The sequence below is a fragment of the Bos indicus genome, chromosome 22, assembly GCF_029378745.1.
Source record: "Bos indicus isolate NIAB-ARS_2022 breed Sahiwal x Tharparkar chromosome 22, NIAB-ARS_B.indTharparkar_mat_pri_1.0, whole genome shotgun sequence".
Lineage (NCBI taxonomy): Eukaryota > Metazoa > Chordata > Mammalia > Artiodactyla > Bovidae > Bos > Bos indicus.
This window is the reverse complement of record NC_091781.1, coordinates 1,771,573-1,796,852: the sequence shown is the minus strand read 5'-3', so window position 1 is coordinate 1,796,852 and position 25,280 is coordinate 1,771,573. Positions and strand designations below refer to the sequence as shown.

Genomic DNA, 25,280 nt, shown 5'->3' with positions numbered 1-25,280 from the left:
TTTATTTTTCTGGGCTCCAAAATCACTGCAGATGGTGACTGCAGCCATGAAATTAAAAAACGCTTACTCCTTGGAAGGAAAGTTATGACCAACCTAGATAGTATATTGAAAAGCAGAGACATTACTTTGCCAACAAAGGTCCATCTAGTCAAGGCTGTGGTTTTTCCAGTGGTCATGTGTGGATGTGAGAGTTGGACTGTGAAGAAAGCTGAGCACTGAAGAATTGATGCTTTTGAACTGTGATGTTGGAGAAGACTCTTGAGAGCCCCTTGGACTGCAAGGAGATCCAACCAGTCCATTCTAAAGGAGATCAGCCCTGGGTGTTCTTTGGAAGGAATGACGCTAAAGATGAAGCTCCAGTACTTTGGCCACCTCGTGTGAAGAGTTGACTCATTGGAAAAGACTCTGATGCTGGGAGGGGTTGGGGACTGGGGGAAAGGGGATGACAGAGGATGAGATGGCTGGATGGCATAACCGACTCGATGGACCTGAGTTTGAGTGAACTCCGGGAGTTGGTAATGGACAGGGAGGCCTGGCGTGCTGCGATTCGTGGGGTCCCAGAGAGTCAGATATGACTGAGCGACTGAACTGAACCGAACTGATACGGCTGTCCTTTTAAAAATAGATTACTGGGACTTCCCTGGTGGTTCAGTGCTTAAGAATCCACCTGCCGGTGCAGGGGACACAAGTTCAATCCCTGGTCTGGGAAGATTCCACGTGCCGTGGGGCAGCTAAGTTGCTCCACAACTTCTGAGGCACAGGTACCTCTCTTGTACAGCTCATGCTGTACAAGAGAGGCCCCTGCAGTGAGAATCCTGTGCACCACAGCTAGAGAGTAGCCCCTGATCAACATGACTAGAGAAAGCCTTCGATCAGCAACGAAAACCCAGTGCAGCCAAAAAAAAAAATAGACTATATCAATAACCTCAGATATGCAGATGACTCCACCCTTATGGCAGAAAGTGAAGAGGAGTTGGTGATGGACAGGGAGGCCTGGCATGCTGTGATTCATGGGGTTGTAAAGAGTCGGACACGACTGAGTGACTGACTGACTGACTGAGTGACTGATCATTAACTAGCTTTAGGCTTGTGGGTATTTTTAATCTTATCTTTTAAAATTATTTTCTTTTGTCCTTGAATTTCTTATCTACTACAGATTTGTTATAGATAACAAGTGAAATCTTGTAATTTTTAAGTGGGATGGGGAAGGTCTTTCTGTTATGTCATTCTGGCACAGAGTTTACCACCTGAGATGGATGGTCTTCTGATTCTTGGCTTTTTATAGATTGCAGGGGTTGCTAGATAGCTTAATTCTGCCTTGAGGGGATTTTACTGTATTTTCTTGTTACTTAGGATTTCAGAATTTAGTCTGCAGGGGATTACAGTGCAAAAGAAAATTGCATCTGCTTGGCACAGTTAACTATAAAATGGCTCCTATTTTGTCTTCTGAAGCATAATAATAAGAAATTATACTTTATTAAGAGTTCACAGTTTCTTCTTAAATTGAATTGTCATTTTTTTCTTTAAACTGAAATAACAGGAATGTATTTTAACTAATGTGAATGTTCTGAATTTTGTTTTGCATATACATACGCACATATATGGTCTTCCCTGGTGCCTCAGATGGTAAAGAATCCGCCTGCGATGTGGGAGACCTGGGTTCAATCCGTGGGCTGGGAAGATCCCCTGGAGGAGGGCATGGCAACCCCCCAGTATTCTTGCCTGGAGAATCCCCGTGGACAGAGGAGCCTGGTGGCTACAGTCTGCTGCTGCTAAGTCACTTTAGTCGTGTCCAACTCTGTGTGACCCCAGAGACGGCAGCCCACCAGGCTCTGCAGTCCCTGGGATTCTCCAGGCAAGAACACTGGAGTGGGTTGCCATTTCCTTCTCCAGTGCATGAAAGTGAAAAGTGAAAGTGAAGTCGGTCAGTCGTGTCCGACTCTTAGTGACCCCATGGACTGCAACCTACCAGGCTCCTCTATCTGTGGGATTTTCCAGGCAGGAGTACTGGAGTGGGTTGCCATTGCCTTCTCCGGTCCGACTCTCTACGGGGTCGCAAAAGTCAGACACGACTGAGCGACTTAAGCACAGCACAGCTTGAACATATATACATACAAGTGTATGCACACATTGATTTTTTATATGTGTTTGTGAATTTAAATTATTGGATAATTAAACAACTTAGAGATATTTAGGAATTTTCAGATTAGCTATGTAACATTGAATTTTGAGTTTAAACAGCCAAGTTCCCATTCTGTTTTACAAATGTGTGAATTCTCATAGGAGTTTTAAAGTATAACACAGTTTGTTTTAAGGATGTCACTGTGGACTTTTAAGTTAATTGTTCTTTGCTGAGATTGGTGTTTCCTTACCTATATTTTCCAAGCTACTTCGGATCTTTTTTAGAGACAGTTTTTGTAAAGGTAAGATATAAATACATACAAGTAACTATTGACTAGAAATCAAAGGTGTGATGAGGAAGATGGGCAATAAGGTGGGGGAAGGATTTTTAGATTAAGTTGCATTATTTCAAATCACAGTTAAAAATTATCAGTTGTGTGTTTTACATAATTGCATCTACTCAGTTTTTATATGGTAATTTACTTTGCTGTTATTGCTGATCAAATTGATTTAGTAATAAATGGGTTTAAAAGGCTAAGTGCTGAAATATTGAGTGGATTAGCCATGAGGAATTGTTTTATCTGTGCAGGGCCCTTGCTGCTGCAGTTATGGCTGTGACTCTCAAATAGGGGCAGTTTGAGGCGACAGTCACGTGGTAGTGAATTTCAGCAGATCACTGCGGGTAGCGTCATCACCCTATACCTAGACTGGGCCGAGAGAGGTATCTGATAGAGATCATGATCATTGAGAAGATTTTTGTAGAAAGCCAAAATGATAACATTTTCCACGCGGCCTCCAGAGAATTATCTGTTACACTGTAATAGACGAGCACCAGTGGACTAGCTTTGTGTGGCCTGTGGGTGGGGCCAGTTACTGCTTAAGGGCCTTGAACCACTGTAGTATCACAGCTCTTACCTTAATTTGTTGTCTGAAGTAAATAAACGACCTGTGATTTACAGAGTGCAGGTCTGGAGTCTTTAGTGAGAATATTTTATTCACTTCGTGGTCGTGAAGCACAGCTTTAGCTTGCTTTAACTCCTCTGTCTCTTGTCATCTGCTTTTCAAAGTAGCTAGTTAAAACTCTGATGAGTCTGTGCTTGTCCAGCTTTGAAAGAATGGATAGATCTTTCTTGACTTATGATGGGTCAGTGTTTCAGTGGACCCATCATAAGTTCAAAATTTCCTCGGTTGGAAACACATTTAACGCAGAGGTTGGCCCTGCCCACCTGAGGTGTGCCCAGGGCGCTTCACAGTTACTCTGCAGTTGGGCACAGTCATCTGTCTCAAACCTCATTTGAAAACTATCTCATGTAATTTTTTGAGTCCCGTGCTGAAGGTGGAAAGTGTAATGGTTGTCTGGGTGCAGAACGGTTTTAAGTGTCTTGAGCAGGATTGTGCAGCTGACAGGGAGTTATGGCCAGGCAGCCTCAGCAGGGAGGCTTATCTCTTGCTTGGGGAAAAGATTGAAACTCAAAAGTGCAAGTGTGGTTTCTACCAGATGTGTCTTGTTTAGTACCACGGTAAAATGGAACTGTTACATTGAACTGTTAAATTGAACCATTCTAAGTGGGGGAGCATCTGAAATTTAGGGCAGGTGGTCTGCGTATTTGTTGCCTCTGAATGGTCTCACTGTTTTCCAAACTGTAGGTTGTGACTTCTTAGTAGTTTGCAAAAACAACTAGTGGATTAACACAGCATTAAAAAAGAAAAGAGGAATAGAAGATAACAATGCAGCAGTAAGGGCAAATACTGTTTTGTGGAACTTTTGTTTTATGTATACAGTATGTAGACGTGTAAACAGATACATGTGTATACTGGCGATGAAAATGTATTTCTTCCCAGCGGTTGCTATTAAAAGTTTTTAAAAGAAAAATCCAAAAAAAAGAAAATCCATTTCTGGGACTTCTCTGCTACCTGCTAGAGCAGTGGCCGTAGGCTCAGTCTCTGTTTGGAGGATCCCACAGCCGTGGAGCACTGAGTGCTGAGCCCACTCGCAGTGCCTGCTGGACCCAGGGGCCTGGAGCCCAGCTCCGCAACGAGAGAAGCCACCACAGTGAGACGCCCGCGCAGCACAGTCACTGCAGCTAGAGGGGGCCGGTTCAGAGCAGTGAGGACCTAGTACACCAAAAATTAGTAAATAAATTTTTAGAAATCCATTTCTATAAATTAGCACTGGGTTGCATTCCTTTAGGAATAGCATTTACTCTTTTCTCATTTAAAATTTTAACATATGCAAGTAAGTATTTAGATTAAACACTGTTATTTGACTTATTTAAATTACTGCTACATCAGCAGTTTTTATATTGGCGAATTTAGCCTCATATTTCATTTGTAATAGCCTACTGGTTCTGTATATAGTAAATGAAGTGTAATGAAAAGGAAGAACTGCCAGCAGATTTTCCTCTGTTCATTCTCAGACTGTCATCAACTAATCCTTTAGGCTCCTGAGCAAAAATAAATTTATGCTGTTGTAATTAGAAAGACTGTGTAGTTGGTTTGATTCAGAAGTACCTGAAATACGGCAATGTATTTAATGAAAAGATCACTCGGAAAGGACTTATATGGAAGATGCTATAGAGGTCGTGCCTATGCTGCTGACTCAGGACTCGGTTAGTGCAGGGGATTAACTGCTCTGAGGTTTTCTAAGAGGCGACATGAGAAGCATGGATGCTTAATGACATTGAATTAAAAGCGGCTTGGAAGGAAACTGGATTTGTTTATTGTATTGGATAATCCTTAGAGACGACTATAATGTAAAACTGAGTATATTTGCAGATTAAGTATCTGACAGTGAAAAGCGTAGAATATGTTCCCATATGATTTAATTTTTTGTGTTTATTTAATGGAATAAAAATTCAGTATTCAGTATTATTAATTCTAATATTGTTAATATTCAATATTGAAGTAGAGTAAATATTGAGTATGTCTTGGAGGTAGAATTTGAAGGTAGACAGATTCTTATATTTTAGTTTTCAAAATTTTTACAGAGAGTGTACATTATTTTTGGAATAAAAATATTTTTAAATATCTGAAGTTACTCTCTTATAACTCTTTCCCACACAAATCAGTCGAATGATTATCTCTGAAAAAAGTTAAATTATTTTTGGGAGATTGCGTAAGTACTCATCTTTTTCAGAGACTGCCGGTTAGGTCATCATTTTTGGCACCATAGCAATGACTTTAACTTGTTGATCACATTAATTGTTTTTAATGTGAAGGTGGTTGTAGTGAAAGCCATTTTCACATAATTGAAGTATTAGGCTTTTGAAAAGTTTAACTATGTTTAGGCATGTCTGTCATCTTATCAGAAGTCCTCTAAAATTATGTAGGCCATTCTAGAAATGAGTCCCCTTAGAGGTTTTCAAGGCTGATCAATGTTTGAGTTTTTGATGACTGTTAGAGAAGTTGTCAGTGAAGCTATAATAGGAATTTATGTCTGTTTCTAATTTATAGGGTCATTCATGTGATTTGGTAACCAGTACACTCACATCATTCTTATTCTTTGAACTTTGAGGCTTTTTAGTTGCTTATCATCCCCACCACCCTTTTCCCCCTCTTTCTACTGTTGCACTTTCTTTCATATTTAGTTAGAATCTGTGGCCCATATATATTTCATTTAAACACCTAAGCTGTTATCTGCTTTTTTTCTTCAAAAACTTTTTTTGAAAGGTATTCATTCACGTACTTGCCAGGGCTTTTGAAAATAAAATCATGAAGATGATGGTTGTTCTTACCTTTTCTTTCTGTGCTGTTATCTGCTGTGTTTGCAGCCCCTGCCCCAGACTTGCCCCACTGTGAACAGTCTCTCGTCCCTCATTCTGTAGAAGATGCTTTTGCTGGTGCCTGAGAAGCTTAAGACAGGCTCTCTGTAAAGATTGACTTCATGAAAGTTCATTCACTTCACAGGATGTGTATTTGTAAAGTATGAAAGTTTAAAAATAGCATTTGTATAGAGATATCTAAAAGTGTTAGTCACTTTACAAGTCGATTTTGTTTAATTTTCAGTTTTTATTATAAATTAGGGTGATGTTCATATTGCGGTTATTCTGAATAGCTTACTTTTTATGGTGTTTAAACTTATTATTTGTTGCTGATAGTTGAGCTGAATATGTGTGCATGTGTTGTGAGCAGTGTTAGAACATAACCCTGTCACCGCACGTGGCAGGGTGGCTGCATTCCTGTTGTACAGATGAGGAAGCTGAGGCCTCTGTGCGCGTTCGTGCTGCTGCTGAGCGGAGGAATTGGAGTGCAGACCAGGATATCTGGCTCTCTCGCTGGTACAGTGCGTGCCCTTAATATCCGTCTTAGTGCTGTGGAAAATGCGCACAGAGCAAACACAGGACGCCTTTTATTTTGTGCTGTGTCGTTTTCTTAATACGAAAGGGAATGTTTGTAGTGGATATAGCCTCCATCTTTCTCATTGAAAGCTGATGGATTTCCTTGTTGATAATGTAGCCAGCTTTTCCCCTCTTCCTGCTGAGTCCTGTGGTGGTGATATAGTTGCTCAGTGGTATCCTACTCTTGCTATCCCCATGGACTGTAGCCCGCCAGGCCCCTCGGTCCATGGGATTTTCCAGGCAAGAATACTGGAGTGGGTTGCCATTTCCTTCTCCGGGGGATCTTCCTGACCTGGGGATCGAACCCGGGTCTCCTGCATTGCAGGTGGATCCTTTACCAACTGAGCCACCAGGTCAGAGGACTATGAAGAGGCTATTCTCACTGCCTTGGCGGGTCTGCTCTTCGGAGGCTTATGGTGTGGCCCCAGCACCCCGCGCCTTCCTCCCTGCCCTCTGGTGGTCTTCTCTCAGCTGCTGTAAGCATCGACCCCGACTCAGTCTTCTGTGGGCTCCTCAGGCAGAGGCCTGGTGTGGTCGCAGGTTACTTGAGCGTGCAGGCGGGGCGAGCAATGTTCGTTTGTCCATTTTTCTCACCTGCTCATCTGTCAGCAAGACCCATACTTCCATTCTGTAACGCTCATCACCTATGGCCTTAACTTCTGGAGTTCGTTTAAGTGAGTTCTTAAATTTAGATACTGACGTCTAAGCCCAAGCTCGTTTTTTTTTTTTTTTTTTCTTTAGGCTTTCTTCTCTTACTCCATTAATCCTGTAATTCTTATTCTTTGAACTTGGAGGCTCTTGAGTCACTTACTGCCCACCCCCTGAGTTTCTAAAGGTCCATTACCTCCAGGCTCCCCCTGACACCCCCCACCCCCCATTTGCATGGCCTGTAGCCAGCCTCTGTCTTATTTGAGAGAGAATACTGTCATATCTGATAGTATTAAATATTTTGATAAATCCCTAATTCTCAATCAGTTTAACTGTGTTAGGTTGTGTTAGGGACGGGGGAGCCTGGTGGGCTGCCGTCTATGGGGTCGCACAGAATCGGACACGACTGAAGCGACGCAGCAGCAGCAGGTTGCTCAAAGCAAGTTGATACCATTCTCTGGTTCCTTAAAGACAGAAAATGCCTCCTGTCCTTCTAATTGTCTCCTGTTGTCTGCATTGGGTACATTGAAGATTCCCTACTCTCAGACTGTACCCTCTCTCCCCTCAATCCTAGGAAATGCTACTACTTTCTCTATGGAGTGTGTAGAATATGCCGGAAGGGAGCCCTATCCACTGCTATTTCCACTAGGATAACTCAGCTGAGACTTCACATGTTTAGAATTTAACGTTCGTGCTCTCTGCCTTTCTTATCTCAGTGAATGGTACCACTCTCTGGTTTCATAGATCTGAAAATGTGAGCGTTATCTGTGACTTTTCACTCCCTCTCCATACACCAAATCCAGCATCCTGACCATGTCTACTAAGTCTCTTTCTTTCCATATTTCCTTTCATCACCATATTTCTATTGTCTGGAATAATGCAGAACCTTTTTAGCTGGCTTCCAGTGTGAAAAAAAATCTTCTGTTACAGAAACAATCATTCAGTGACACTTGTTAAAGAATGGTAAAGCAGACTTCTTTTTAACGGAGGCCGTCGTGGGGGTGTAGGGACTACTGAAATTTGGCCAAAGGAGAGAGTCTTCGTTACCAGTTCTTCTGGTGAGACAAAAGTAAAGATGATCCTGTGGAAGGATGGTACTAGTAATATTTAGCTGAGGACTTATTTTGTGCCAGGAACTTCCCTATGCACATTGCATTCATCTTGTTTACTTTCTATAACCTATTAGTTGAAAGCACTGTCGTTGGCCACGTTCTCCAAATGAGGGTATTGAGCGACAGTGAGGTTATAACTTGACCATCTAGTGAGTAGAAGAGCTAGGATTTGAATTTAGGCGATCTGGATCTAGAACCTATACCCATTCATGTTTTATCTTCAGCTAAAATAAACTAGTTGACAAATTGTATTATATTTGTATAGGTATAGTTTTCAATAAACTTTATGCTAATACAATTTGTAGAGATCGTTTCCTGGTTTAGGTCATTAATTAGAAACTGTTTCTCAATTTAGTATGTAATATTTAGTTACAATTTAATATGTAAATTAATCTACTTAATGAATTTTTATACGGTGTTTAATTAATTAAACATGTTTTGCTTTCTGTGGCCTACCTTATTTCTCCCATCACTATATTTGGGTTACTGTCTATTTTCCAGACGAAATAACCATTCCTACATCCACTTTGCATCTTCCAAAACTTTTATGAAATCTCTCATTTGGTGCAGTTTCTTCTATGGTCTTTATGCTTCAGTTTATCCTTTTAAAAATCAGATTGCTATGCATGTTGTATGGGAAGAAGAGATAATCCTATGCATGTTATATGGGAAGAAGAGATAACCCAAACCCAAATCTTTGATTTCTTATGTTATCTTGATGACCTCCAAGTTGTTTTCCTTTACTCCTTTGCCTTCTGTAAGCATAGAATGAGTTACTACTGTAAGGAGGTTTTGTTTTTACTCCATAAAATGTTTCTCTTACTACAGAACAAATATGGACAATATTGGGAGAATACGAAACAAAATGCCCGACCATGGGTTTGTTTGAAGGAGTTACTAAAAATGATTAAAGTTGGATTATATTTTATTGAGCATGAGTATGACTGGTGAATCAATATCCATTCAGATTTGGGTAATTTGAAAGGTAAACATTATCTTGACTCTTTAAAAAGAACTAATACCAAGGAGTACCCAGCAGGCCTCTCCATGAAATTCTCCAGGCAGGAATACTGGAGTGGGTCGCCGTTCCCTTCTCCAGGGCGGATCTTCCCGACCCAGGGATTGAACTGGGATCTCTTGCGTTGCAGGCAGATTCTTTACCATCTGAGCCACCAGGGAGGCCCCTGATACCAACGAGTAAATGGCAAGAGCCATTTGTTGTAATTGGTAAAGACCTGTCAGTTTACCTGCATAACAAACATTTGGCAGTGTTTTAATTTTAAAATCTCAAATTACTGCTGTTTTGTGAATGACGGCTTTTATCCTAGTAAGTAAAAACAAGTCGGAGGAATTGTGTGTGTTCCAGGCAGGGTTCTTTTGGTTGCCTGGTGTCAGAGATATATCTAAACTGGTGGTCTTTACAGATTTAATTAAGTCTTAGGTACTTATTCTGAGTTTGTAGAGTTTTTCCTGGGATCCAGGAAGAAGCTGAAGAAGAGCTTCAGAGAGAGGACAGAAAACAACTGCCTCTCGTCTTTATTTTTCATTCTCTGATATATGGCTTCTTTGTCAGGTACCAGTTGACACCCCTTATTATTTCTGCTTCTACTTCAACTGCCCTCCTTTTATTTTTCTGTCAGACTGACTGTCTAGTTCGCATCCTTCCAAGCAGGGTAGGACTATGAGTTTTAATTTCGTATATTAACCAAAAAACTGTGTTGTGAAATACAAGCAGGAGAAGTTACAATGATTTTTCCAGTGTATTTAGTCAGTATGGATGAGTCAGGGCGGAGGTGCTCTGCATTTAAAAAACCTGAAGATTCATTCTGCAAGGTTTCAAAATTATGCTTATAAAAACATGTCCATCCTGCATTTAGCTGAAAATGTTATATTGAAATTACAGTAGGAATATTTTTTAGAATAAAATTATCCACATGACGTCATTGGCTTGTCTGTAAACTGAGAACAGGTAGCTTTCAGTAAAACTCTAAATTCAAGTTTGAGATGCATTTCTTCCTGTACAGTTCATTGCTAAATGCAATTTTTATAAATGGATGAGCCTTTGGATTATGTCTGAGTTCATGGTGATTTACGAGGAAGAATGTGGTAATTTTTTTTTTTTCTTCACAGCGTCTTGAAGTGCTGGAAGTGAGTAGCAATTCCCGGTTATTTCTAAAGCAGTGGTTCTCAGTGGGGGTGCGTGTTGGGTGTGTGTTCACTTTTTGAGGGGCTTTTGGCAGTTCCTGGGTGTATTCTGTTTGTCACAGCTGTGGGGCGTAGGGGTTGTGTGTGCTGCTGGTGCGGAGAAGGTAGAGGCCAGATATGCTGCTGACCATCCTGCAGCTCACAGACTGCCCACAGCAGGGGAGTGTCCGGCCCCAGACCCCGCAGCCCTGACCACAGAATCAAGGCGCAGAGAGCAAAAGGTCCTGAGATTCGAGAGAGAAGAGATTTTGGAGTGAGAGAAATTACCCTTCACTGGTTTTGAGTGTCTTAGATGCAGGGAGAGAGGAGTTCATTCTGCTGAAAGCATGAGTTTAAATATATCTGAATTTACTATTTTAAGCCATATTTTGACATCGGTAATTGTATAGTTAAACCAATTTTAGTTTTATTTAAATTCTTACCAATCAGATTATTTTTTTAATTTCTTAGATTAATACTCCTAGCTAATGGTCGCCCAAGATGAGACCTACAAGAATGAATAATAATTAATATTTAGGAACATTCTAAGCTAGGGTTTTTCCATGTAAAGGTATATTGAACTATATATTTTTTGTTCCTAGCATTTAAATGTGGATTATTATTAACAAAAATAGAGATACACTTGTCAGGTACACTTGCCATTTTCTGTCATGACATATTTGTTTCTGAAAAGTTTTTGATAAAACAATTTTTATCCTGTGTTAAGTTTTTTCTGTGAATTAGATTTGTCAACTATTTAATTCTCGTGAAATTACAGGTATACTTCAAAATATGTTTAAAAATAAAATTCAAAAATGCTGTGTGTATTTGCAGGAATGTTAAAAACATAACTAATTCTACTTCATGTAACACATAGACTATTCAGTGGTGGGTATAAATGCTCTCATGAAAAGTACAACTCTACTGAATCCTACTATAGAAACAGATTATTTATTCAGTGTTTTTTTTTCTTTTTGCCTTCTCAGTATTTACATTTTTTTTGGAATGAAGTTAAATGTCCAAGTTTAAAAAAAAAAAAATAGCTGTGTGGGAAGTTTTTCAGACTTTGCTCTTTGCTTTTCATCATAAACACGTGGTGAGAGAAATACGCCACATGGCTAAAGATGGCCACCAGGGGGCGAGCTCACATCGCACTGATGAAGGCTAGTGGTGGCTGGCGAGAACCCCACTGGTGTGAGCGGTGTGAGCTCTCCAGTGATTGTAGCAGAGTGTGGACTGGCAGTGCTCCTCTTTGAAACATAGCTTAAAATTAGACTGGTTTCCGTTTGTCTTAAAGGAACTTTTCTTCTTTTCTTGGCTATTTGCTTCAAATTTATCTATGGAAACCAAATTAAAATGGTATCTGCATATATTTATTGTAATATTGATACTGATTTCATTGTGTTAAAGTTCTTGCTTTTTATGGTAGTTATTAGCTATTACTGAATTTCTAATACATCAAAAATATTCAAAACTAATTCAGTGAATGTGTCTGTGATTGAATGCCATTATCTTTCACTTAAAATTCCCTAAATAAAGCATAAGAGCAAATAAAATTACATATGGGGTCACTTAGGGGAAAGTATGTGGCCTGGTGGAAAGAGCCCAGGTGTGAGGTCAGACAGCCCTGGGGTGGAAAATGATCAGCTCACTTACCTTACAGAGTTTCTTACGATGAGAATTAAAAATAATGTTTGTAAGTGGCCTCCTGAAAAGTGCATGTCCCTGTAGGGGAGGCATCGTGGTTTTAAATTCTAGCTTATCCACATACCAGCTGTAGGACCTTCAGAGAACTACTTTCTTTTAGAGTCTAAGTTTCTTTTGTATATTAGGATAGTAATAACTTATCCTAGAACTGTTTTATCTTCTGTAAAACATAAAAATGTGATCGTAGTAAGCATGTAACACCATAACTCGCTTGTTTCTTAAAAATATTCCTGATGTCTCCTGAGTGGGACTGTGTGGTTCCGTCTTGTTCTTTATATCTTTGTCCTGTTACAAGGTAAATTCCCCTGTTTATTTACTTTCAGGTTGTTTCCTGTTTTTTGCCAGTTCGAACAGTAAACATACTTGGCCTTATCTTTATATTTTGGTATTTTCATTCTGTGGAGTAGATAGCCAAAAGTCATATTGCCCCATAAAGGGTGTCCTCAGAATTGTACGTTAATTCTTGTTGGCTTCCTCTTCAGAAAGTTCTGAGCAGTTTACACCTTCCCGCTAAAAGCATCAGCCTGTCTCTGTGTCTCACTGCCTCTGCCAGCTTCAGACGTTAATTAGACTTTTTTCCCCACTAATCTAATGGGTGAACCTCTAGTAAGAGTATTTGTTTTAATATGTGGTTATTTATTGGCCGTTTGTATTTTCTCCAAAGGGAATTACTTGATTCACATTCTTTGTCCATTTTTATATTCCTTTATATCCCTTAAGAAGTTTCTTGTATTAGAAATACTCAATGCCATGTCTGTTACACTACATGTATTTCCTCATGTTCTATCTTGTCTCTTGATTGTCTGCTTTAGACAAGTGTTGGATTTTTTTAAATAGATTAAAAAATACCTGTATCAGTCTTTTTCTTCATGGCTTCTAGTTGTTTCATCTTGCTAAAGAATATGTCCCCACTCCAGTAATATAAAACACTATTCTTAATTTTAAATACCTATTCTTCAAATTGTCTTTAATCCATTGTAATTTATTTTTACCTGCCATTTGACATAGACAGCTTCATCAAATTAGAGAACCAAACAGTCCTTCCTGCATTATGTATTTAATCTGTCACTTCATTCCGTTTTGTCCGGCAAATATTTACTGTATGGAATTGTTTCTGTTTTTGTTCCATACTGTTTAGCTTACCATAGTCTCGTGGTATACGGGAATATTTATCAGACACAGTGCCCCCACCTTTTCCCCTGACTTTATTGGAAATTCTAGTTTTTATGGAAACTTCAGAATCATTTAGTTCAGTTAAAAAGATAAACATAACCCTTTGGGATTCTGATTCGCTTTATAATTTCTGTATTCATATAGAAAGCTTTATTATTATTTTCCTTGGTGTATTTATTTAAAGCTACCCACCCAGGTAGAAAGCTGTATTATTATTTTCCTTGGTGTATTTATTTAAAGCCACCCACCCAGGACAATAGAGTGTCAGATTCTATGTCAGTGTCTTTCAGTAAAACTTTATAGGTTTTTAGATTAAATTTATTCCTATGTAGTTTATCATTTTGTCCTTTTATAGGGTCTTTTTCTACTTCTGTCTCTTGTTATTTATTGGTAGTTTAGAGAAAAGCTGTTGGTGTTTATTTATCTTGTAACTGGCTGCTGTCAAATGAATCTTTTAATTTGTGCTAATTGGTGGAATCTATTGTATTTTAGGTACACAGTGATACTATCTGCAAATAAATATTTATTTTGGGTTTTTAAAATTTGATTTCTTTGTTGCATTAGCTACAGCATACAAATGAATGGCTTATCCTAGAGGTAGTAGAGACTTAAGACTCATGTAAAGAGTGAACTCATTAGTGTTTTGAACTTTAACATGTTTGCTTTTGGTGTCTGGTCAATAATTTCATCATTTTTAGTCAGGTTCTTTTTATTCCTCTTTTTTATGTTTTAAATGATGAAATTATCATAATGCATTTACAGGAGATTTAGAAAACAGAACAAAATTATGTATTTCCATTATATATTACAATTAGTTTTTTAATACATAAATTACGATTTTTAGTTAGAGTTTCAATATCAAACTCTCAGAGATTAATAGAGTGAATAGACAGAAAAGTAGAAGGATACAGTAGACCTGAAAAGCACTATGAAGCAATTTACCATAGTTAAGATTTATACAATTTTCACACAACAGCAGGCTGCAAATTCTGTTTAAGTTCCCATAGACTATAAACCAGGAGACACTGGACCACATCCAGGAATGTAAAACAAAGGGCAAAAGTTTTATGGTCTAAAGGTACTGAAATCTTAGAGCATCTGTTCTCTTATTATGTTAAAAATCAATATCAAAAGATGCTTGAAAATAACCCACGTATTTTCAAGTGCCATGTGACGTTCACCAGAGATCTTTGACTTAGCCATTGAAAGCCTTTCAGTGAAGAGACTGAAAAAGCACAGAGTGTGATTACAGAGAAGACAGCATTTAAATTAATCAGAAATTAGTATCAAAGATACTTTAAAACCCACATGTAGTCAGAGTCTTCTTATTCTCGTTATACCTAAGTCATAATGGTTGAGTTGCATGTTTGAAAGCGTATTTTGAGAAATGGATCCTTTTCTAATGGTTCAGCCGTTAATCTTGATTCTGAATGAGATAGTATTTAAGTAATGCTAATACTCCCAATTGTGATGGACAGGGAGGCCTGGCGTGCTGCGATTCATGGGGTTGCAAAGAGTCAGACACGACTGAGTGACTGAACTGAACTGAACTGAATACTCCCAATTAGTGTGATTATTGTTATTTTCAGTTAGGACCTCAATGTAATGAATTTTGAGGGGATACAATTCAGTCCATTATTAGAAGACAAGGACTGCAGAACAAACACAAATAGAAATGAGAGTCTGAGTGAGACAGAGTGCTCCTGTCTCCACTTGGAGGTCTGTGTCTTCCTCCTCCATGGTTGATACTGAAAAGGTCTTATGCCGGTGTCTGTCCTCTCTCTTCCTCCACTCCCTTCCATAGCATTCATTTTTAAAACCACAGTTCCCTGAGACTCTACAGTTACTAATCTAAGATTCTTGTCACTTAGGGCCCATTCATTTTGTTTTTGTGTGTGTGTGTGTTTTATTTCTTAGGGGCCATTCATTTTAAAGGCTCTTATCTCTTTTTTATTCTAGCAACTTCTCATAGTTTAATTTTTGATGATAATTTCCTTTAATCCGTTTTCTCTTTACCCTTTGTGGAACTCATATTATTTGGAAGTTGAACCTTCTGAATTGATTGTTTATCTCTCATCTTTAATGTTTTCCAACTCTTCTTTTTGTTACACCGTTTGAGATCTAAGCCTTTTATACATTGAAAGTCTTTAATTTTCCAGAGTTCATTCTTCCTTGTTCTGTTTCTTGGTACTAATGTAGTTATTTATATTAGTTTTCTTTTAACTGAAGTAAAACATAAACATGAACAGATGGTAAGTGTGACCAGTTATCGGGAAGTAGACGGATGCATGTAGCTCTCACGTTAGCAAAGAAATAGTAGGACGTTACTAGCACCCCAGCCACTCTCTCCTCCCTCCTGCTTTAAGATAACTCTGTCCTGACTGGAAACACAGAGGACAGTTGTACATGTTTGGTGTTTTTCTCCCAGACTATGTTGGTGAAATTTATCCATGTTCTTGCCTGTAGCAGTGCTCTGTTTATGTTGTATGTGTTGGCGTGGATTTTCACTATGGTGGTGGTGGTTTAGTTGCTAAGTTGTGTCCCACTCCACGGACTGTCGCCTGCCAGGCTCCTCTGTCCATGGGGTTTCCCAGGCAAGAATACTGGAGTAGGTTGCCATTTCCTTCTCCAGGGGATCTTCCTGATCCAAGGATCTAACCCAGGTCTCCTGCACTGCAGGCACATTCTTTACTGCCGAGCCACCAGGGAAACCCTGCAGGTGATTTACTTGTAAACTGAGCCCATGAAGCAAGAGTGATGGACAGGGAATGAAAGAGGTGCATCAGTCAGAGATGGGCTGTTACAGTGGGGGCTGGCGCTCAGCCCTGCAGGCCCTCCGAGGAGCCTTGTGGACTGCCTGCCTGTCAGAGCTGCCTGCCCGAGGGATGCGGAGGGGTGCAGAGCATTTACCACTTTCCAGCACTCTTGCCTGGAAAATCCCATGGACGGAGGAGCCTTGTAGGCTGCAGTCCATGGGGTCGCCAAGAATCGGACACGACTGAGCGACTTCACTTTCACTTTTCACTTTCCTGCATTGGAGAAGGAAATGGCAACCCACTCCAGTGTTCTTGCCTGGAGAATCTCAGGGACGGGGGAGCCTGGTGGGCTGCCATCTCTGGGGTCGCACAGAGTCGGACACGACTGAAGCGACTTAGCAGCAGCAGCCGCAGCAGCAGGCCTCACTGGTTAGGGGTGGCCACCAGGGCATTACCTCCATGTGCTTGTGGGTAGTGCATGCATACATGCCTTTGAATGCTTTTTAACATGTGTTTTAAAATTTTAGAATTAACTAGAGGACACATCTTAGAAGGCTTCATTATAAATATAGAATAGAATGTAAGTGTAAGTATTATCAGTCTTGATATAAAAACAAATTTAATTGAAACCAGGATGTGGAAGGGAGAATGTAAGTGAAAAAGCTATATATGGGTGAAAAAAAATCTTTTTTTTGTAGGATAAACAGATACTGTCTCAAATGGTACATTATTTAAAATTATGATGGCAACTCTAGCTACTAGGTATAGTTACAAGGCAGAAACAGAAAGTAGTTGATGTCTGGTGAGTATAAGTGGGTTGCGAGGAATGCTTGTTCGGGAACAATTCAGTAAGACTTGAATTTTCTACCATACACGGGTTAATTTAATAAATTATATTAAAATTTTAGTTTCCGTATACTGATACAGAAGAATCTTTAGGATTTGTAAGTGGAAAAAAAGCAAGTTATACAACAGTGAGTTGTATGTAGCTCCAGTTTTGGTGAGTATTGTGCGCGCGCGCGTGCACACACACACACACACACACACACACACATGCTGCTAAGTCGCTTTAGTTGTGTGTGACTCTTTGCGAACCTATGGCCTGTCACCTGCCAGACTCCTCTGTCTGTGGAATTCTCCAGGCAAGAATATAGGAGTGTGTTGCCATTTCCTCTTCCAGGGATCTTCCTGACCCAGGGATTGAACCCATGTCTCCTGTGGCTTCTGCATTGCAGATGGTTTCTTTACCACTGAGCCGCTGGGGGTGTCTGCATATGTGTACACTCTGCATATGTGTACACACACACACACACACACACACACACACACACACACACACACACACACACACATATATGCATGTATACTTGTATTTGTGTGATAAAGTTGGAGAAAAGGTTGAAAATGGGGCAGAGAGATGAAGGAAATAAGTGAGACTGTTTTGATTTGTGCAGATATATTTATTGCCAAGTGAAGTAAGCCAGACACAGAATGACATAGCCTGTATGATTTCACTTATACTTGAAAATATAAATATATGAAAATATAAAACAGTCAAAACCATAGAAGCAGAGTAGAACGGTGGCTGCCAGGGCCCAGGAGAAAGTGATGATCAGGGATGCAGAGTGTGTAAGTGATATGTGCAGCGTGGTGCTTACAGCTAGCTATCAGCACCGCGTTGTACACTCAGCATTTTTTAAGGGTAGATCTTACAGGTTAAGTGTTCTTACCACAGGCACACACAGCGGCATTTGCAAATAATAATGACAGTGCGGGGATGAGAGGAGACTTTTAGGGGTGACAGATAATGGCTGTGGCCCTGATGCTGGTGATGGTCTCATGAGTGTATGCTGTGCTGGGCTAAGTCGGTTCAGTCGTGTCTGACTCTTTGCGATCCTATGGGCGGTGGCCCAGCAGGCTCCTGTTGCAGGGATTCTCCCGGCAGGAATCCTGGAGCGGGCTGGCATTCCCTCCTCCAGGGGCTCTTCCCGACCCAGGGATCCCGTGTCTTTAAAAGTCTCCTGCCTTGGCAGGCAGGCCACCTGGCGCCTCCCGGGAAGCCCTTCACGAGTGTGCACTTATTCCCAAACCATTGACTTGTATTTACTAAACATGTTAAGCTTTTCATGTGTCAGTCATACCTCAGTAGATTGGTTTAAAAGGACTATTAAGTATTCCTATACGATAAAACTGAAAAATCTTTAATGGACTAGCCTGATTAAAATTTCCAAGTTTATATGTTCAATTTATATCTTTATTTTGTCAAGAAAGTAGTAAACTAAAACTTACTTTACTTTTCTCTTTAACCTGTAAAACCTGATTTAAAACTTTTAATTTGAATATTGGTTTAGTAGTGCCCAGGATAGCATCATAACAGGTAACATATTGCAGAAATGGATCTTCTGTTTTTTGAGGAAGAATAACATTTTGTTCTGCAATTTGGGAAGTTAAAAATATATGTGCACCTAATTCCTCCTTTTCTCCTGAGGCCTCTTAAGCTGCTTATTTCTCTCCCTCCCCTTCTTCTACCCGTGTCCCTGAGCTGAGGGCTCCTGTCACCCAGCGCAGTGAGACACGCACCATGCAGGGAGATGAAGTGCTTAGATCCTAGAGGGAGCACTTTTTGTGGGTGGGAAGAGAGCTTGAGTCTGAAGGTCTGAGGGGTGCTGCTTTTAGCTGTTATCCTTATGAATATTCAATTTGGGGGTAAAATGATAATTAAAGCCACAATAGGATTTATTATTCCTGTTATTAATATATGATTACAGTAAGTTGGTATAAATACAGTAATGGTGAAGAGGCAAAACTCTCTTCAGGTGAAAACATATTTGGATCTTTCCTGAAAATTAGATGAAATTAAGAGTTAGATTTAACTATGTTGTTGAAAATTAATTCTCTAAAACACGCGTGAACACGCATACCCCCATTCCATATAGCATCAGCGTATGCTCTCTTTTTAACTAATGTAGAAGGGTTGATGTGGAAAGCTGGTTGCTGCATTCCTCTTTCGGTATTTTCAGTTATAGCTGCGTGTGTTTATTACCTGGCAGATCTCTTACGCTCTGACCCTGTGTGAGCTGCAGTCATTAGCAGGAAGATTAGGTGACTTAGAGGACGGTGATTGGCTGCAGCATGAAAGCAACTTAGAGGGTTGATTTGTGCAAAGCACAGTGACCTAAATCAGGTACGTCCTCACCGCCCCGGGCTCTGCGAGGGACTGCTGTAGTACGCTATCAGAAACGAGGTGTTTACCTACCACTATGGAAAGATTTCGCCTGAAGAAGTTACTTGTATGTACCTACTTATGATCTTGTGTGTTACTTACAAACCAGTTTGAATCTTTCAGAGTGTAATAGTGAATGAAGCTAGAAGAAATGTCAGGCTTATTATTATTAGCACTGGCTTAGAATAGTGATCATCATCCTCTGGGTCTTTGGCTGTGCAAGTCATCTGCTGAAAAGTAAATCCTTGCAGTGTTGTAGCAGTTTTATTAATTATTCTGTAAAATATATATTTTTGATTAGTTGGTATTACTTGAATGAGGCTTTAAGCGGTTTTATATGGCTAAGGTATTAGGAAAGAAATTACTTTGTCTTAATGGTTAAATATGTTTTGAAGCTAAGCTGAAGTATTTGATAATTCTGAAATTGCTCTCCATGGTTAATAATCATACTTTATGGGAGGTGTTCCCTTTTGGGCTCTAGCCATCTGTCTTACAGTAATTCACTTTGTGATGGGGATCGTCTAATGCTGTTGTAATAGTGGATTTTGTAACCCTCAGGCATCAAAAGAGGAAATAGGCCGAGTCTACAACTGTATTGTTAAATAACCTTTTAGCATTCCCTTTCCTCAATTTTATGCCTTTGACATTTTGTTAAAAATCTCATTTTTGATCATTTGACCAAAACAGTACAAATTGTGGATTTTGCCTTAGTAACTATGAGAGGTAATAGTAAGATGTGTTTGATACAATGCTTAGTTTTGTTTGATGTTGCTGGGCATTCCTACTTGTAAATTGACGTTTGATTTTATAATGGGTTAATGCTGGGCTTTTTTGTTGGAAACTGATTGATTAAATTCCACACTATTGAGTACCTTTCTATGTTTGACCGTTAATTGTGCTCACAAGGAGGTGTATCCCATGTAAATTTTTCAGCCCAGTGTCTTGTCCTTTGGAACACACTCAGCAGTCAGTGCATTTAACCAAGGGCAGGCCCTGCTTGGTGCTGAGCAGACAGCGGTGAGTGGAACAGACTCGATTCCCTTCTGCTTGGAGCTGATTGTTTAGACTGGAAAAGTTAGGCAACTAGTTACATAAACATGTCATTACATGTTTTCATAAATACTGTAAAGGAGCACTGTGTGTTCTCGGCCTGTATAATAGTGACCTTGTGCTGTTGTCTCCTGGCTAAAGAACCACAAGTCCCTTAAGCTTTGTGTGTGTGTAAAACGAGAAGATTGAACTGGAAAAGTACGCCCCCATCCATACCTGTGTAAGGCCTGGAATGGAGAAGATAATTCACTCACCCCTTGATGTCTTATCATGGGGAGCCCCCCGCCCCGTAAATTAATTGATAAGCTGGCAATTTGATTATATTACAGTTTTTGATTCACTGATGTAGCCCCAGTATCTGGAATGATGCTTGGGCACATAGTGTCCACTCAGTATGCATTTTTTGAATAAATGGATGAATCCAGGCTCCTAGTCATTATTTAAGGAAATGAGACCTCTCTGTTATGTTTTCTATCAGATCCATGGGGTCAGAGTTAATAACGAGGGAAAGGGTAGGCAAATAGACCGTATTTGTGAGGGGTTTCCTGGCTCTTTCCTGTTGATTTTTCAGTGAAAAAAATCCAGTGAAATTCTAAAAATGCCTGGCTAACGATAACCCCTGGCTGACCAAAGCTGGGTGATGTTGACGGAGTACCTGCTGCACCTGCTGCGGCCCCATTCTCTGGGCCGTCGCGCACGTATTTTCCTTCCTGCTTGTTTTCTGTACATCTTAATTATTGATGGAGTTGACGTAGTTTTTTTAAAAGCCCATTTCAGAGTTAGATTTTATTATTCTCATTTCTGGGAGAAGGCAATGGCACCCCACTCCAGTACTCTTGCCTGGAAAATCCCATGGACGGAGGAGCCTGGTGGGCTGCAGTCCATGGGGTCGCTAAGAGTCGGACACGACTGAGTGACTTCACTTTCACTTTTCACTTTCATGCATTGGAGAAGGAAATGGCAACCCACTCCAGTATTCTTGCCTGGAGAATCCCGGGGACGGGGGAGCCTGGTGGGCTGCCGTCTCTGGGGTCGCACAGAGTTGGACATGACTGAAGCGACTTAGCATAACATAGCATAGCATTCTCATTTCTGTTAATTTATATATACTTAGTGGGCTCCCCAGGTGGCGCTAGTGGTAAAGAACCCGTCTGCCAATGCAGGAGACATCAGAGATGTGGGTTTAATCCCTGGGTCGGGAAGATCCCCTGGAGGAGGGCATGGCACCCCACTCCAGTCCTCTTGCCTGGAGAATCCCATGGACAGAGGAGCCTGGTGGGCTACAGTCCATGGGGTTGCAAAGAGTCAGACAGGACTGAGCAACTTAGCACGCATATGTGCTTGGTAGCCCAAAGTAAGTGGTTTCTGTGTGTTTTTGGTGTGTGTGCTGAAGTAGAACTGGAATGAGGATCTCCTCATAGCCACAGTGCCATAAGTATTTGTGATTTATAATTTCAGATAGACCCTAGGGAGGCTTTCCATCTGTCTGTGACTCTTGTGCTTTGTACTGAAGTTTCTGACAACGAAGTATCTACTAACAATCTCCTTTATTATCGGAGGCCGTCACTTGCCAACTTTTATGCCCCACACCTCTTTGAGTTCTCTTGTTCTTACATTCTTTGACCTCTTCACTTTTTTCCTTTGTAACTTTCCTTAAAGCTCAGATTGTCTTTAGTGTTAATCATGGTATGTGTTTGAAATAAAATTTTCTGAAGCTTTGTTCCAGTGTCGGAATCTACTCACTTCCTCCTCTGTCTGTTGACAAAGCATTTTTTTCAGGGCTTCAAAATTTTTTCTGTGGGAATCATGTGATTGCCTGAGTTTAAAATTTGCCATTTTAAATTACTTTAACTTTCCATATACCTTTTACTCCTCTTCCACTTATTTTAGAGTAATGCATTAATCAAAAATGCCAAGTGAATTCTTGAGAAACTATGAATATCATTATTTGGCTTTTTATTTTGTGAAATAGCAATCATTGATGATTCCCCCCTTTAGATTAAGAAAGATTATTAGCTTACTCTTAAGGTTTTTGCCCATAAATTTAAAGTTTTTTAAATATTAAGTTCAACTCTTGGTGATGGATGGGATGAGTTTGGGAATATTTGGAAGACACTTGCGTTTTGTAGGACAACATTACTATTTATATATACTTTGATAGATTGCCCTAGGAATCCTGGGAAAATATTCTGACATACAAATCAGCCTTTAGAGCACTACTTAACAGATTTAGAGTTGCTTGTAATAGAGAGTATATAGTAACTTCACTGTTTTCTTATGAATTGAAATGTATGTTTCCTTTTCTGAAGGATGAAAACAGTGTGAATGAAGTGAGAGTGGTCCCTATAAAGTCTCCTAAAGTGGTTGAGGGCAGGAAGCAGCCTCTGTCGCAGAACAATTGAAATATGCGAGGCTGAGGTCTGTAAACGAGAAGGCAGTGGCACCCCACTCCGGTACTCTTGCCTGGAAAATCCCATGGATGGAGGAGCCTTGTAGGCTGCAGTCCATGGGGTCATGAAGAGTTGGACACGACTGAGCGACTTCACCTTCATGCATTGGAGAAGGAAATGGCAACCCACTCCAGTGTTCTTGCCTGGAGAATCCCAGGGACGGGGGAGCCTGGTGGGCTGCCGTCTCTGGGGTCGCACAGAGTTGGACACGACTGAAGTGACTTAGCAGCAGCAGCAGCAGCAGCAGCAGAGGTCTGTAACGTGACCAGGGATATGGTGGGCAGACTGGAAAACATGGATGGATGATTGGGCTCCACCTAAACCACTGGGTCAGCATCTCCAAGACTAGGCACAGGAAGCTGAATTTCAACAAGCCCTCTCGGTATGTCTGAGTTTATAAGATGGCATAAATTCTGAAAATTCCCTGACTAATACAGTTCTAGATCCTCGTGAGAGTTACTTGCCTTCTCTTGGCATTTCATCCTAGGTACTTAGGAACGTACTTTCTATGAATAATTCTCCTAGACGGTCATAATACTATTTCAGGATACATGCCGAATCTTCACATCATAATAGATACTTGTTTCTGTAATTGTTAAGTCTTTCTAATTAATCTAGTTTTAAAGCCATGGGGCCAGTGAGAGGGCGTGTTTGGTTTCCTCACTGTGATTTGGTGAAGTGCGGGCTCCTCTGCGGCTGTGCCCTGTGCCTGGCACGTTCGCGTGGCGCCTCGCCTCAGCTCCTTCTGGGGCGAGTGATGCTTGTAGACGAGGGCGAGGTACGTACGTGACCTGGCTTTCAGAAGATTGCACGTTTCAGTCTGCCTCTGTATTCACGTGGCTAAAATAAATCAAAGCAATAAAAAAATGAAAACAAACCCCAGTAAGTTCAGAGTCCACTCTTCCTGCCAGAGGTAACCGGTTTTGCCGTTTGCTTGTCTGTCCTTTCAGCGGTCGTCGTGTATATTCAGACAGTCCTCTTCTGGGGACTTCCTGCACAGAAAGTGTGACAGCGCGCTGTACATGCAGTCTCTGCCTTGTGTGTGTCACTTATAACGGGTGGTAAATGTTCTTCATGTCAGTGCAGAGTGTCTTCACTTTTTAGCAGCTCGGGATTCCGATTGGGGCATTGCCATTCCTCTTTGCAGGGACCCTGGGGATGCTTTCCAGTGTTTTCCAGTTACAAGCTGTAGTAAGTAACCTTGTACCTATGTCATTTCCTATACAGAGAATTTAAACTTTCTGTGTGATCTTATGTGGATAATTCTTAAAGCTATTTTCTTCTATATTATAGAGTAGATATATTCTGAATAATTACCTTATTTTATACATAAAAACTTGAAGCCATGGCAAAATAATTTTCTTAAGATTAGAGTCAGACAAGCTTGCATTGATACACTTATTAAGGGTGCCTTTTTTATTTTTCATTTATTTGAGCTTTCCCAGTGCCTTGGATTTGTTTCATTCTAGGCAGGCTTTATAAGGACTGGCTTGTGTGGCTTACTCATCTGAGGTTAAGAATGAAAACATTTTGATGTCGAGGTGGCTCTTGGCTTTTGCTATTTTTAGTTTTCCACTATGTTCTTGAAGTTAAAAAATGAAGAAGAGTTCTTTTCCTAGATGCAGATTTAAAAGTAACTGACATGTTAAATTGAAACTTGAATTTATTCTTTTTAAAAATTACCAAAATTTCATGTTTATTGTAACGGAAAAGTAAACACTCCAGGATTGTCTGTTTCTGCTTCCCCAGCACCCGTGTGACGGTGTCAGTGGCTTGACGTTTAACCTTTCAAATATTTGCTATTTACATGCATTATTTGTATATATTTTTAAAAGGAGCAAAATAAAATTGTACTTCGTATGGTATAGTAACTTAATCCGTGTTTAGAAATATGGCTTAAAGCATTATCCTAACATGGTAGAATTTAAAATGCAGTATATTGTTTCAGAAATGCATTTCTACCGTGAAATATCAATGACTTCATTCTGAGGGATTTTAAGATATAGCCATGTGCACCCTGCATTTTTTAAGCAGTTTTATTGGTTTATTTATTTGGCTGCACCGGGTCTTGGTTGTGGCATGTGGGATCTTTGATCCTCACCGCAGCATGCGATATTTTCCTTGTGGTGTGTGAGCTCTAGGTCCCCAACCAGGGACAGAGCCGGGGCCCCTGTACCGGGGGCGCAGTCTTAGCCACTGGACCACCAGGAAGGTCCCTGGACCCTGCTTATTTTGTTGAATTACTTGTACTGTGTTGAGATAGGCAGTGTGTGTGCCTACTTAATATTTGCCTTTATAACAAACTGCCTTTCTGACTTATGTTTCACAGTTGTTGGAAAGGAGATAATGTTTTTAAGGGAAGGGAGAAATACAGATACCTGCTCCCTGCTTTTTTTTTTTTTTTTTTTAACAGTGTTAAGTGTTGTAATTTTTCCAGACCTCAAAAATTTTAACTTTATTTTACAAGTTACCTGTGAAAGCATTCTCATTGAAAACCCAAACATTAACAATAAAATAAT

At 40.2% G+C, this 25,280-nt stretch overlaps 1 protein-coding gene across 11 annotated transcripts in view; it reads left to right on the top strand.

Moving 5' to 3' along the window:
• Window positions 1-25,280, top strand: part of SLC4A7 (solute carrier family 4 member 7) — a 124,435-nt gene that overhangs the window by 12,832 nt on the left and 86,323 nt on the right. The window contains exon 1 of one of the 11 annotated variants that reach the window (XM_019984606.2): window positions 440-19,328. The exons of 9 other annotated variants lie outside the window; for them this stretch is intronic. In XM_019984606.2, coding sequence (XP_019840165.2) covers window positions 19,299-19,328 — 30 coding nt within the window. In that variant the 5' untranslated portion in view covers window positions 440-19,298. Of the gene's footprint in view, window positions 1-439; window positions 19,329-19,361; window positions 23,953-25,280 lie in introns of those variants that run through there. One more of the 11 variants, XM_070777282.1, reaches the window with a different exon arrangement.